Source organism: Amblyraja radiata, chromosome 4 (genome assembly GCF_010909765.2).
Source record: "Amblyraja radiata isolate CabotCenter1 chromosome 4, sAmbRad1.1.pri, whole genome shotgun sequence".
NCBI lineage: Eukaryota > Metazoa > Chordata > Chondrichthyes > Rajiformes > Rajidae > Amblyraja > Amblyraja radiata.
Genome location: NC_045959.1, coordinates 29,315,377 through 29,329,769, shown reverse-complemented (window position 1 = coordinate 29,329,769; position 14,393 = coordinate 29,315,377). Strand labels below are relative to the sequence as shown.

General features: G+C 42.0%; 1 gene segment (V, D, J or C); it reads right to left on the bottom strand.

Moving 5' to 3' along the window:
• Positions 1-10,977: 10,977 nt before the first annotated feature.
• The window catches only part of LOC116971946, a 59,266-nt gene continuing 55,850 nt past the window's right edge, over positions 10,978-14,393 (bottom strand). Inside the window, 2 exon segments of the C gene segment in view lie at positions 10,978-11,482; positions 12,916-12,993. Of these exon segments, the coding sequence occupies positions 11,349-11,482; positions 12,916-12,993 (212 nt within the window).

Below are 14,393 nucleotides of genomic sequence, written 5' to 3'. Positions count from 1 at the left end.
AAAGGGCTTTTGGCATGCTGGCCTTCATCAGTAAGGGCATTGAGTACAGAAGTTACAGAAGTACAGCAGTTGTACAAGACATTACCAAGACCTCACTTGGAGTATTGTGTCTAGTTTTAGTCACCCAGTTGTGGGAAACATACCATTTTGTTGAAGAATGCAGAAAAGATTTCCAAACATGTTGTTAGGGCTTAGTGGACTGAGTTATAGGCTAGGACTTTATTCCTCAAAGTATACAAAACTGAGGGCTGATCTTATAGAGGTGTATAAAATCATAAGGGGCATCGGGTGAAAGCACACAGATTGGGGAATTGAGAATTATGGGCCTGTTCCAATTAGGCGTCTTTTTAAGCGACTGCGGGAGACTATGCAGTCGCCACATGTTCGCGGGTTTTTGCCGGGGAGTCGCCTTCATGGTCGTGAGGAGTTCCCGCATTCTGGGAACATGTTGAAAAATTAGTGGCGACTAGAATGAAGCCGCCATCGAGAGTAGCGAGAATTCTCGTGCCGTAGGTGGGTCGCCAAGTGGTGCAAGTGGGTTGCCAGGAGTTGAAGGTTCTCGTAGGTTGTAGCCGGTGCTGACCGGTGAATTTCATTGGCTCATTGGGGGAATAAAACGTAAGCAGTAGTTTTCAGAACCAAGGATAACCGACCGGTAAGCTTCACAGCCGTGTATCTCTGGCTTGGACTTGAGCTGAGCCAAATTGTGAGCTAACCAGGGAAAGGTGCTGATGGGAATCTGTCTGCCTAACTACCTGTTGTAGATGTATCTGTCCAACACAGCGCTGGTGATCACATTGTCCTAATAAGCATAGAATGATTTAGGATTCTCATTGTTTGTATCTGCCAAGGATATTGCGTGGCCTTTTCATGCCCCTAATTTATTTTGTGCTACTCTCCTGCACCATTGTTATTTCTCAAATGACTCACTTGATTGCAACTACACATACATATCATATGTCCCCCCCCCCCATCAAATCTTTAATGGCCTTGTTGCCCAATGCATTAAAGGGTTCTAAAGAAAATACGAGAAACAAAATCAACGGCCTACATCTTGTCGCATTCATGTATAGTTGCTGTTGGTCGCTGTGTGTGTATGTATTGGGACGGGGATGGGCAGTGTAAATGTCATCCTCAATGATAGAGTAATAATCCGCAGTTGGTCTACATTTTAACTATAGTTGAATAGCCACGGTGTCTTCTGAACTCCATTGATATACAGCACTCATAGAAATTGCTATAACGAAGAAATAAGTGAAATCATTACAATCAATAGAAGCGTCGAGTGAATAAGTAGAAAGCAACCCATTTCAAAACGTTATAAAATATGATATAATTTTAAAAATAATAAAATCTCACTAAACACATATTATCCACGTTATTTCACGATGACCAGGGCCACGATCACCGATGAGATGTAATATTTCCTATAATGTAGTTAACTCGGGGATGGAACTAGTTGGCGCATTCACAAGAAACTCGCCCCTGACGTGAGCTGCATGCTACACACAAATTAATCACAGCAAAAAGACGCACTCGCTCTTTAAAAAAAAAAGTGATCTATAGGTGCACCTTTAATCTGGTATGAATCTAAAGTCAAAATGGTAATTTAATGAAAACTCTCCCAGATATTGAAACGCCATTTGGCGACTTGCCTGTGGGATTAAAACGCACGGAAAGGGCATGCTTGTCCAAAGTGACAACGAGGCGCAAGAGCACGAGAAACAAGGGAGACCAGGCCGGCGGATTATAACGAAAGTGGTTCACTTGTTTAGTGGGTACTGTTTAGGGACATTTTCTTTATCCTGCTGTGTTACTCCAGCACTATGTCTTTTTATCTGTTAACCAGCACCTGCAATGGTTATTTCTCCATGTCAGTGCTCTCTGCAGCTTTACCTTACTCCACAACAAAGCAGCCACAACCCCATTTCCAAACTGCAGTCAGCTTCCGAGAAACGGTAATTTTACTTTGGGATTGTTATACATTCGTTTGATTTCAGCTGCAGCCTGGGCTTCTTAAATCATCTTAAAGCCGCAACAACTAACAATAAGCTATGAAATCACTGATTCAACACAAATCTCACCCCTCTCAATTACCTACTCGTGTGGATCTACAAAATCCAAACATGGACCCTTTAGAATTTGCTAATTCATGTGGAACTCGAAGGACAAACTGCTTTCTCAAACATACCTTTCGCTTTAGTTCATCAACCCAATCCATATTCTGCAAATAAACTAACAGAAATATTTGACCAAAATGTTGCACATTTTATTGTGCACTTGAAAATTACTTGATATCGGTACAAAAAATCAATGGTCCCGGACCATAATCATTAACCTGTTTCCTTTCTGTTGAGCGCTAATGTTTTCAGCAGTTCTTCAAAATCCCCAGCATTTGAGGATGGTGAAAGCGAATTGCTTTTTTAGTTCCCTTGCTGTTGTTATGTGCTCGTTTTGTTTTAAATGTGCCATTATAGGCAAGGCTAACATTTTTGTTCTTTCTGTAAGTACAGTTTGTAAGCTGCATTAAAGTTCCACGTCGGCCATAGTGGGATTTGAGCTCAATTCTCGAGACTGGCAAATGGATAATTTAATCAGTCTCATCTCTGTAAATGCCCCTCCCTCACGCTTCTGCCCCACCGCGTTTGCTTTAATTTGTGAACGTTATACTCTATTTATATTTGATCCCGTAATCTTAGGGCACCCCAGTGTGTTATGTAATATAACAGAAGAATTAAATGTTTATTGAAGTCACACTTGAAATAAAGCACAGCGCCCATTTTGCAAGTTCTCGCAAACAATATTATGATGCAGACTAAATGTTCTGTTTCGGAATGTTGACGGGGATAAATACTGAAATATTAGCTGCGACACGCGAAATAACTCTTCCCTCTCCTCAAAGGTTGTAGTAGTATGAAATCTACTTAAGTTCACGTGTGGACCAAAGGGGCTCGGAAAGACGACGTCGCTTGTAGCACCATTCCAGATTGTCAGCCTGGATAAAGGGACTCAAGTCTCTGCAATGGTGTTGGAACATAACCTACTAAAGCTTAAAGATAAAAGTGTATATTGACATGGCGCTAATGTCCCCATGTTTTAACATGTTTTAAGGGAGGGTGAGTGAGGCAGGGAGGAAGTACGAGAAGAATAAACAAATGTGTTAGGTATTCGTGGCAGAAAGATGTCAAGTCTCAAGTAACAACAACAAAGATGGGCGAGACTATAGGTTCAACCATGGCCTATCTGATAACTAGGCTAAGAGCTGAAGATTAAAGTTTACGATTAAATGAACATTATTTCCTGTTTTGTCAACTTCGCGGACGGTTAATCAGATATCTGCTAATGCAGAGGAAGTGGCATGCTGTGAACAGCTAAAATAACCGTTTGCCGTTGTGTAAAATATTTGTTCCACACGGCACTTCTAAACACATACACAGATATTGTCGCAGCACGTACTACTTTTCTTTCCTATGCTTTAGTTCCCTTTTCACGATCGAATACACTCCCATTTGATTTCAACTAATGAATTCCACACCACTTCAACTCATTGTTTAAAATGAAATTATATTATTTTAATGTACCCCGACTATTTCCCCCAGAATGTAGGAACGTAGAAATAAGAAGGAATGGGTCATTCCTGCTCCAAAATACATTAGGACCATGGCTGATGCACTACTGTATCTGCATTTTCTCTTCCCATCTCTATTTCTTCCAATTCCATTATTGTCCAAAAACCCATGAACCCCAGTTACATACATGGACAATAGGTGCAGGAGTAGCACCGCGATTCAATGTGATCATGGCTGATCATTCACAATTAATACCCCGTTCCTGCCTTCTCCCCATACCACTTGATTCCCCTAGCCATAAGAGCTCCATCTAACTCTTTTGAATGCATTCAATGAATCGGCCTCCACTGTTTTCTGAGGCAGAGATTTCCACAAATTCACAACTCTGTGTGAAAACGTTTTTCCTCGTCTCAGTTCTAAATGGCCTACCCCATATTCTTAAATTAGAATACAGAAGACAACTGAGCATGCACAGCACTCTTAGATAATGTCCGAATACATGTAACTGTTTGTATGGAGAAATGTCTCATCGTGTGAACCCTAAATGCTCACCCATTTTCTGCGATTCTGCACCTAGATTCAAACTCTCCACTCCGAGGAAACAGCCTTGTAATGTCCACTCTGCCAACCACCGTCTCCCTCAAAACCTACCTCCATGAGATTACCCCCCATATTCCCAACTCCAGTGTGTATTGGACTGTCTTAATCTCGGCCCGTGGGACATTCTTTCCTATCCAAATATCGATGTAGAAAATCTGCACCACATTAACTTGGAAGCAAACGAATTCCTCCTTCGCTGTGGGCATCAAAACCATTTAAAAGAATGGCTCACTAAACCCAAACTTTCTAGCTTCTCTTCTTTCAACCTTTGAACAGTTGTACTACATTTTCCATTCGAAAAGAGCTGCCCAGCATTTCCGGACTATGCACGTGATTTAAGACTTCTTTCCCTCATGTTGCCCTTGTGATTCCCATACGCTTCTCAGGCCTTGACATCCTTCCTAGCGTACGGTGCCGAGACTGGAAACAATATTCCGCTTGAGCCAAACCACTATTTTCTGTATGTATACGCATTTGGTTAACAGGATTAAGCTCAACAAGTAAGTGAACATAAACTCAACAAGTAGCCATTCTTTACAACCAGTCCTTATCAATGCTCCGCATGAGCCTGCTCTCATTCCTTCGCATCTAAATCTCTGTCGTTATTCCTGCCTCTCTAGTACGGTTGCCTGGTCTCCCTTATAAACTTATCAACAGAACGGAGGCAGGAGTATTGACCAATCAAGGCCGCTGTGTGATTTAACAAGATTATGGTTGATGATTTTTTTGAAATCCCAGCATAATTTTCTTGTCCTACCCCAATATCCCTCGATTCCCCTAATATCTAGATTTTTTTTCCCCGAGGCAGATACGATAGTGGCATTTAAGAGGCTTTCAACTGGCACATGGATATGGAGGGATGTGGATCATAAACAGACGGAGGAGATTAGGACATCATGTTCGACACGGACGGTGCTGTGCTGAGTGGGATAGGCTGGATGCAGCAGATTAAAAATAATGTCCCTATTTTATCCATCAGAAAATAAACATTAAGTGCAATCTTTAGAGGTGAGAAATATATATGTGATTCCTTTATGTCTCTACCCACCAGGTAATACCTTGTCTCCATATTCTTCCTAGCAAAATGTACCACTTCACAGTTATCACTATTCCAGTATTTGTAAATGAGACATGTCAACGGCACACACTGTAATCGTGTTAACAGCAAGTCATGTGCGCGCTCCAGGGTGGATTTAGCAGCAGCTCGTAAGCATGATATTACTACACATTTCGCGGAGCTGATCACACCAACTAAACCCTCAAATATTGCTATTAACCGCGTTATTCGGTGTTAATTACATTTTCTTTATCTTAATTATTGCGCAAAACTCAGACAGATAACTTCAGTAATTTGGAGTTTTTTTGTGATTAGGAATCGGTTACACTTTTCTGTCCCGGATGAGATTAACGCAAGTGGCTGCAATTAGATAAAGCCAAATGCTGAAGAAGGCAAGTAGGAGAGGATTGAATTCCGGACAGCGTGCTGTACGATTCCATGCTGGAAATTTTCAATACACAATGGGTTTATATTTCGGCGGTAAAATGGGATTGAGAGGGAAAGGTAAATGAGCCGCTATTGAATGGCAGAGTAGAATTGATGGGCCGAATGGCCTATTTCTGCTGCTTGAATTTATAAATGTATGAACTTGTATGTCATAGACCGCAGAGTGCTGGAGTAACTCAGGGGGCCAGGCAGCATCTCTTGAGGACATGATAGGCGACATTTCATGTCGGGACACTTCTTGTATTACAGGACTTTGTGTCTTTTAGCACGGGTAAATTCCGTTGGATAAATGAACCTAAATATTAAAATTCCAAAGCTAGACAAACGCTTTCGCCTGCTTTGAGGAGATACAGGAGGCCCAATTCGCCCCCAGCCCCTCTGGCATCACGCCAGCGCGGTGTTCACTGGATTTCGGTCTCTGAAATGGCCTCAGATCCTCACAAACATTGTGCACAGAATCCACATTCACTTTTTTGAGAGGATTTCAATTCCTGGATGAGATTCGAAAAGATGCCAGAGCAAAGAGATAAAGTCAGACTTTCCATTGCGCTTGCTAGATCATTTATGATATTTGTGAGTTTTAAGTTCCTTTATGTATATTTTCTCGACGAAACTATCTCTCATTAAAAGCATGCTTAATAAAAAACATACGCTTAATAAAAACGGTGTCGATTTATTCAAACTTACCTTATTACACGCTTAGGTTTTACCAAGCAACATCCGCGGAAAGAGCAGTAAACGTTGCAAGTTGAGGCCACTTCGGAATTAAATGTTATTTATGTTTCTTTCATGTATGCTGCTTGGCCTTCTGATGGGGTTTTTTCTTTTGTTTCCGATTTACCGTATATGCAATTCAATGTTTTTATTAGTTTCCTTTAGAGGCAGCTGTACTTTGTGTTAAAATTATCACGAACTCAAAACAAAAGCATTAAACACTCACGGCGGATGGTGCTAAATTGCAACTATTGGGAAGATCCAAAGTTTAATGGATTAAAACATCTTCATGTCTTATTAAGTTTGTAAGTAAGTAAGTATTCACAAACAAAGAATTTGCCTTGGTGCTCTGCCCACATGATATACAGTGACAGTTACGAATGACTCCGAAAACACTAAACATTAAAAATAATAAAACATTAATGATAAAACACGATTGATCAAGCAAGCATGTGAACCAACAAAATACCAGACCAAAGGGAGGCTACATATTTTTGGCTGATGAGTAGAGCAACTACTTGTGGATAAAAACTGTTTTTATGTCTGGCTGTGGCAGCTTTGACAATCCGGAGTCGCCTTCCAGAGGGAAGTGATTCAAAGAGTTTGTGGCCAGGGTGAGAGGGGTCAGAGATGATCTTACCCGCTCACTTCCTAGCCCTTGCAGTGTACAGTGCACACTCCAATTCATGAGGATTGGAGGGTAGCTAATGTTCCTGAGGATTGGAGGGTAGCTAATGTACCCCCACTTTTTAAAAAGGGAGGATGAGAGAAAACGGGGAATTACAGACCAGTTAGTCTAACATCGGTAGTGGGGAAACTGCTAGAGTCAGTTATTAAAGATGGGATAGCAGCACATTTGGAAAGTGGTGAAATCATTGGACAAAGTCAGCATGGATTTATGAAAGGTAAATCATGTCTGACGAATCTTATAGAATTTTTCGAGGATGTAACTAGTAGAGTGGATAAGGGAGAACCAGTGGATGTGTTATATCTGGACTTTCAGAAGGCTTTTGACAAGGTCCCACATAAGAGATTAGTATACAAACTTAAAACACACGGTATTGGGGGCTCAATATTGATGTGGATAGAGAACTGGCTGGCAGACAGGAAGCAAAGAGTAGGAGTAAACGGGTCCTTTTCACAATGGCAGGCAGTGACTAGTGGGGTTAGGGTTAAGGTTAGGGTTAGGCTCAGTGCTGGGACCCCAGCTATTTACAATATATATTAATGATTTGGATGAGGGAATTGAATGCAACATCTCCAAGTTTGCGGATGACACGAAGCTGGGGGGGCAGTGTTAGCTGTGAGGAGGATGCTAGGAGGCTGCAAGGTGACTTGGATAGGCTGGGTGAGTGGGAAAATGCATGGCAGATGTAGTAGAATGTGAATATATGTGAGGTTATCCACTTTGGTGGCAAAAACAGGAAAGTAGACTATTATCTGAATGGTGGCCGATTAGGAAAAGGGGAGATGCAACGAGACCTGGGTGTCATGGTACACCAGTCATTGAAAGTAGGCATGCAGGTGCAGCAGGCAGTGAAGAAAGCGAATGGTATGTTAGCATTCATAGCAAAAGGATTTGAGTATAGGAGCAGGGAGGTTCTACTGCAGTTGTACAGGGTCTTGGTGAGACCACACCTGGAGTATCGCATACAGTTTTCGTCTCCTAATCTGAGGAAAGACATTCTTGCCATAGAGGGAGTACAGAGAAGGTTCACCAGACTGATTCCTGGGATGTCAGGACTTTCCTATGAAGAAAGACTGGATAGACTCGGCTTGTACTCGCTAGAATTTAGAAGATTGAGGGGGAATTTTATAGAAACTTACAAAATTCTTAAGGGGTTGGACAGGCTAGATGCAGGAAGATTGTTCCCGATGTTGGGGAAGTTCAGAACAAGGGGTCACAGTTTAAGGATAAGGGGGAAATCTTTTAGGACCGAGATGAGAAAAACATTTTTCACACATAGAGTGGTGAATCTCTGGAATTCTCTGCCACAGAAGGTAGTTGAGGCCAGTTCATTGGCTATATTTAAGTGGGAGTTAGATGTGGCCCTTGTGGCTAAAGGGATCAGGGGGCATGGAGAGAAGGCAGGTACAGAATACTGAGTTGGATGATCAGCCATGATCATATTGAATGGCGGTGCAGGCTCGAAGGGCCGAATGGCTTACTCCTGCACCTATTTTATATGTTTCTATGTTTCTATAACCCTCTGCTTCCTTCCATGGAGCCAATTTGCTATCCATTCAGCTATCTCTCATTGGATCCCATGCGATCTAACCTTCCAGAGCAGCCTACCATGTGGAACCTTGTCGAATGCCTTACTGAAATCCATGTACACAACATCTACAGCTCTGCCCTCATCGATCTTTTTGGTCACGTCTTCAAAAAACTCAATCAGATTTGTGAGACACTACCTCCCACGTACAAAACCATGCTGACTATCCCTAATCAGCCCTTGCACGTCCAAATGCCTGTATAACCTATCCCTCAGGTTGAAAATGTACAGGCTTTTATTACCAACCCCTACGTTCCCTCTTATTGAAAGTCATCAAGCTACAACCAAGATAAACGTCCCAAATTCTCTCGGAGCCTGGTCGATTTATTTAGGTGCAACGTAAAAGAACAATAAGGGAGTGCATCAGCTTTGTTTTCCCATTCTGGATTAGCCGATGGCCAGCACATTGGAAGGTGCCGAGACGAGCAAACTCTTAATGTAGGGAATGTCTGGTGTAACTTTGCAAAATGATGCTCTGTTTCCAGCATTTTGTTTTTACTTCAGACTTCCAGCACTTAAGGTTTATTCATTCACTGATATCTGTGCCGGGGTTAAAGGGATCGGCTCTGAGATGTTGCAATGAGTTTGTTTGTGCGGGCACTGGCCATGTAATATAAATATTATACCCTTAATCCGTTCACTTCTTGCCATTCCCGAGAGAGTGTTTTGCGTTCGGTTCAGTCAATTGCAATTGAATCTCATTTATTATTTTGTAAAAAAGGATCGTTATATCACTATACTCGCTTCACAAGAGGCCAATGTCAAATAAGTTAAAGTAATATATGTAAAGGGATGGAGTTGGAACAATAGTGTCGTGAAGTTAAATATAAATCATTTCAAATAAAACATTTTCGATTCCACGTGCAAAGTGCCGAAGTAACTGACTCAACGGGTCTACCTGACCCACTGAGTTACTCCAGCACTTTGTGTTTTGCTCCATTCCCAACAGTTGCATTTCCCTGGGTTTCAATTTAAAGTGACCGGGTTGCTTCGGCGTTGATGAGTTTTTAGCAATTTTGACCATGTCTGTAAACCAACCGGGGCCAGAGAGATTTATTGGAGCGGGGATAGCTATTATTTTGGGAAAACCCGAGATAAATGGGAATTAATGGTCATGGGGAATGTTCTTCTTCTTCTCATCGAGTCCACATTGCAAGATTAGAAATTGTGCAGCCACAGCTGAACACACTTCTCGGCATCTGCTACGATTGCCTCTTGCGCTTTTTGTGCTTCTTGTGCGTGGTGGTGGAAAGTCTGGTGGAAACAGGGCCGTGACGTGAATGCTCTTTCCTTGACCCCTAGACAGTCAAGTTTTGATACTTGTCTGACGAAACAAAGAACTGCAGATGCTGGTTTACAACAAACAAAAAAAGCAAAAGCCATGATCATATTGAATGGCGGTGCAGGCTCGAAGGGCCGAATGGCCTACTCCTGCACCTATTTTCTAAAATGCTGGAGCAACTCAGCGGATCAGGCAGTATCTCTGGAGAGCATGGATAGGTGGCGTTTCGAGTTGGGGCCATTCTTTAGTGGTGAGAAGTTCTCCAGAGATGCTGCGTGACCCACTGTTTTACTCCAGCACTTGTGGCTTTTTTTCTACCCTTGCCCCGCGCCTCGGTATTTCCATGCAGTCCTGGACCCGGGTGTTCAAATATTTGATTGGTAAAAGACTAGTTTTCAGGCAAGCGAACAAAATGTTATCGTAATTTAACACAAATTGGAGGAAGTTGTCTGAAGCAGTTCATAAAATGTCTACTGGTATCCGCTGGACTTTAGAAGAGTGAGCGAAGACTTGATTGAAATATACAAGAAACCGGGCGGATGTAAAGAGGTTATTTTCTCTCTTGGGAAAATCTAGAACTAGGAGTCCCCGGTTAAAAAATGGCGGGTCGCCCATTAAGTCAGAGATGAGGGGATTTGTATTTCTCTCGAGGTGGCGGTGGAAGCATAGCTTTTGAATAATTTCATGTCGAGATAGATAGGCTATTTATGAGCAAGCGAGTGAAAGGTTGCCGGTGGTGGTGTTGGGTGGCGGAGGTTATAGTCAGAATAACCATGCTCCGCATTTATCTGTAGTAACAGAGAGCTACATTATCGGAAGTGTGTCGGTGTGATGAATCTTTATGCCGTGGGCCTCTATTATCAGAGACGTGTCCACCTGCTGATGACCTAGTCTGTTTTCATGGGTATATCCTACAAGTTAGCTGCTAATTCCCAATGTAATAATTGGTGCTTCCTGTATTTTATTTGTTTTATTTCGGAAATAAACAACTCACCGGTCACAGAGCAAAGCATTAAAAAATGCTAAAGTAAATCTTACTAACTCGTTTATTGTCCGATTTATACAATGATACATGCAGAATCACATGATTTTTTTTTCAAAGGCGGCAAATTAATGTTAGCAAAGGATTCAGCAATAAAAGTGATTTGATGAACAACTAACCGGCACCCCCACAACAGTCTATCTGGCATTAGATTAACGCTGCTCGTTCTCTGTATTTTGCTCTGTAATCACCTGGCTATAAGCTTCAACACGCGGCCTTCATTAGCCTCTTACAAGCCAACACATATTTTGCAACAGGATGTACAATCCCTTTGTACGCAACGAGGACATAGACTGAAGCTTACAATGAAATGGAAGACATTTATCAAAATGTACAATGTACAAAATGTACAAAATACGAGTTACAATGGCTTCTTCGTGCCCCAGTATTCCATCTTGTAAAGTATGCACGAGATGATGCCGCAGTATAACACACTCTTCATCAACAGAATGGTATATGTCAACGTCGCGACCTGCAGTGAGCTCGCTGGTATTCCTAGGTGAAATTGGAAAATGTAAAAATCGTTAGCTTCCGGTATATTAGCAGAAATTATGATTCTAAGTATTTACAGATATATTTTGGTGTTTTTCGAAGCGAATGCGCAGATAACGCCACTATAAAAAATAAGCTTAGCCAAAGCGTGGGCAAATGTCTCCAGCAATGTCAACCTCCCATGATCAGTGACTCAATTTGGCATATTTTCGATTCAAGATGGATGTAATGTTGAAATGAATGTAACGTTTACCTGCTTTGCTGGTACAAGAGGCGAAAGCATGCTCGAAATTAATGTCACCATACATATTCAATGATGGTGTTGAGTTTTCTGAATATGGACGTATTATGTACAGCAAATAAATAGGAAAATATACCCAACTAGTTCATGCTCGTGTTCGTGTTGCTTTTTTTAAATTACAATTTCGTGGACGTCTTAAAATAGAAATGTCCTTTAATGATACATGTCTACATGTATGTAATGGTTTGTCTGCCATCCTTCCCCCAACTTTTAACATGCGCAGGTATAATCCACGTGAGCCAACAGACTCCCAATTCATTATTTAATAACTTATTTCTTAAACGTGTTCATTTCCTTATTCTTCTCGTGTTATTTCAACCGATTTACATTTTTGTGAGTACGTGGGCAAAGCGATGTTAAAAATATTGTACTACTTTGATGTTTTCTTGGGTGAGTGTATCAAGATGTGCCCCTTATGGTCATTCGAATTTCACTGTACCTTAATTGGTACATGTGACAATAAACTGACCTTGACACCTTGAGGATGTGCCCCTTATTGACAGTGATCGACGGGGTTATGGCTTGTTTCCTTTCAATGTTGGCCTTTCTAATTGCCTTTTCAATTGACCCTCTCTCCATATTTGCTAATCTATTCCTATTCCTTTTCATCGTCCTCGCTCTTGTACGTACACGGAATATAACTATTTCCTTCAGTTTTCATTTTCTTCATTTCTTCAACAATTACTGGATAGTTTGATCTTGCATTTAACGTGTATCTTTCTGTGTTGACCGTTGCCTCAACTGCGGATTTATATTTTAAAATGTCAAAATACATTCCAGTTTATTTGTGTCCGTTCCATTCTAATACTGATTTTCCGAGCAACCTGTTACAATAAGTAGGTCTTTCTTTCATTTCTGTCCACAAATGGATATTGCTGGATACCTATCTAAGCCGCTTCAAATGATAGTGGGGGTCAGCCGATTGGAGACGTTTGCCCTCACCTTGCTCTTTCTAAGGACATTACATGAACCGCCCCGTCCTGTGACAAGGTAAAGATTGAGTTGATTATTTCCCTGTGCTGGTAATCGGCAGATGTATTAAGCTGTAGTGTCACCATTTGAGAGGCTACGATATTTGACCAGACCAGGAGCCGAATAATACCCGGACCATCGTTTGATTTAAAACAGGAATTACCTTCTTCCGTGTTCTCCTGATATTCCTGGACGCTCGGCGGGCAGGTGGGACCCACTGGCTTACCAGCAATGGGAACATCTAAATGGTATAAAGAAATACAGAAACATTCATTAGAAATATCGACAACGCGGGACTGGATGGGAATAAGGAAATGAAACGAGCGAGCAGCCAGGAATTGATGTCAAGGCTATTGGGGAGAAGGCAGGAGAATGGGGTTTGAAGGACCCCATAGCAATCATAGATCAGCTATGATTGAATGGCGTAGACTTGAGGGGCCGAATGACCTGCTCCTATCACTTATAACCTTATGATATTATGTTTGTGAGAGCACCCGTTCTAAGTCCGACCGTCTCTAAACTGTTCCCTCCAGGCACTCCCAGTGCAGAAAGGTGCGATAATAACCATCTGCCCCAGGCACATTATGCACAATGTACGCGAAATCCCGCACAAACACAAACACCAAGAGGATGGTCGCATTTACGCTTTAAAGTTAAAACGAATTATATTTAAAGCCTGTCCCCGCAGAAATGGGCTCTTCGAATAGGTTTATTGGCCAGGTATTCATATACAAGGAATTTACCTTGATGGTCCCCCCGCAAGTGACAACATGACATACAGTGACAGTTAGGAATGACATATAAAACATTACACATTAATAATAAAACATTATCGATTAAACATGTGAATTAAATAAAATACCAGAGCAAAAGGAGGCTGCAGATTTTTGGTTATTGAGTAGAGCAACTACTCGTGGAAAAAAACTGTTTTTTATGTCTGGCTGTGGCAGCTTTGACAGTCCGGAGTCGCCTGCAAGAGGGAAGTGATTCAAAGAGTTTGTGGCCAGGGTGAGAGGGGTCAGCGACGATCTTATCCGCTCGCCTCCTGGCCCTTGCAGTGTACAGTTTGTCAATGGTGGGAAGGTTGCAGCCAATAACCTTATCAGCTGATCGGAGTTTTCGGCCCACCGACTCCCCGCCGACCAACGATCACATTATCCTATACACCAGGGGAAATATACATGTTTTTACCGAAGCCAATTAACCAAGAAACCTAGACGTCTTTGGAGTGTGAGAGGAAACCGGAGCACCCGGAGAAAACCCACAAGGAGAACGTACAAACTCGGTGCAGCCAACTCCCCTAGTCAGGATCGAACCCGCATTTGTGGCGCTGTAAGGCAGCAACTCCACCGGTGCGCCAGACTGCCGCCCTATTTGTGAGACGGTTTTTTGTTTCCTCCCTTCACCCCGGCCATTCTGCCGTTGTTACTATTGGGAGAATACTGCAAAATTAAATGACTCTACAGGGAAAGGTTGCCATATTTCCGCTCTGAATTTCACGTGTGAGAGTATTTCTCGGTGCATTTGTAACACTAGACGCCGGCCGAATCCTGAATCTGGATCTAAATTCACATATATAGCATGAAACAGGAAAGTACATCTGTTGTCGGCGATATCAGAAGCGATGTAGTTACAAAAAAA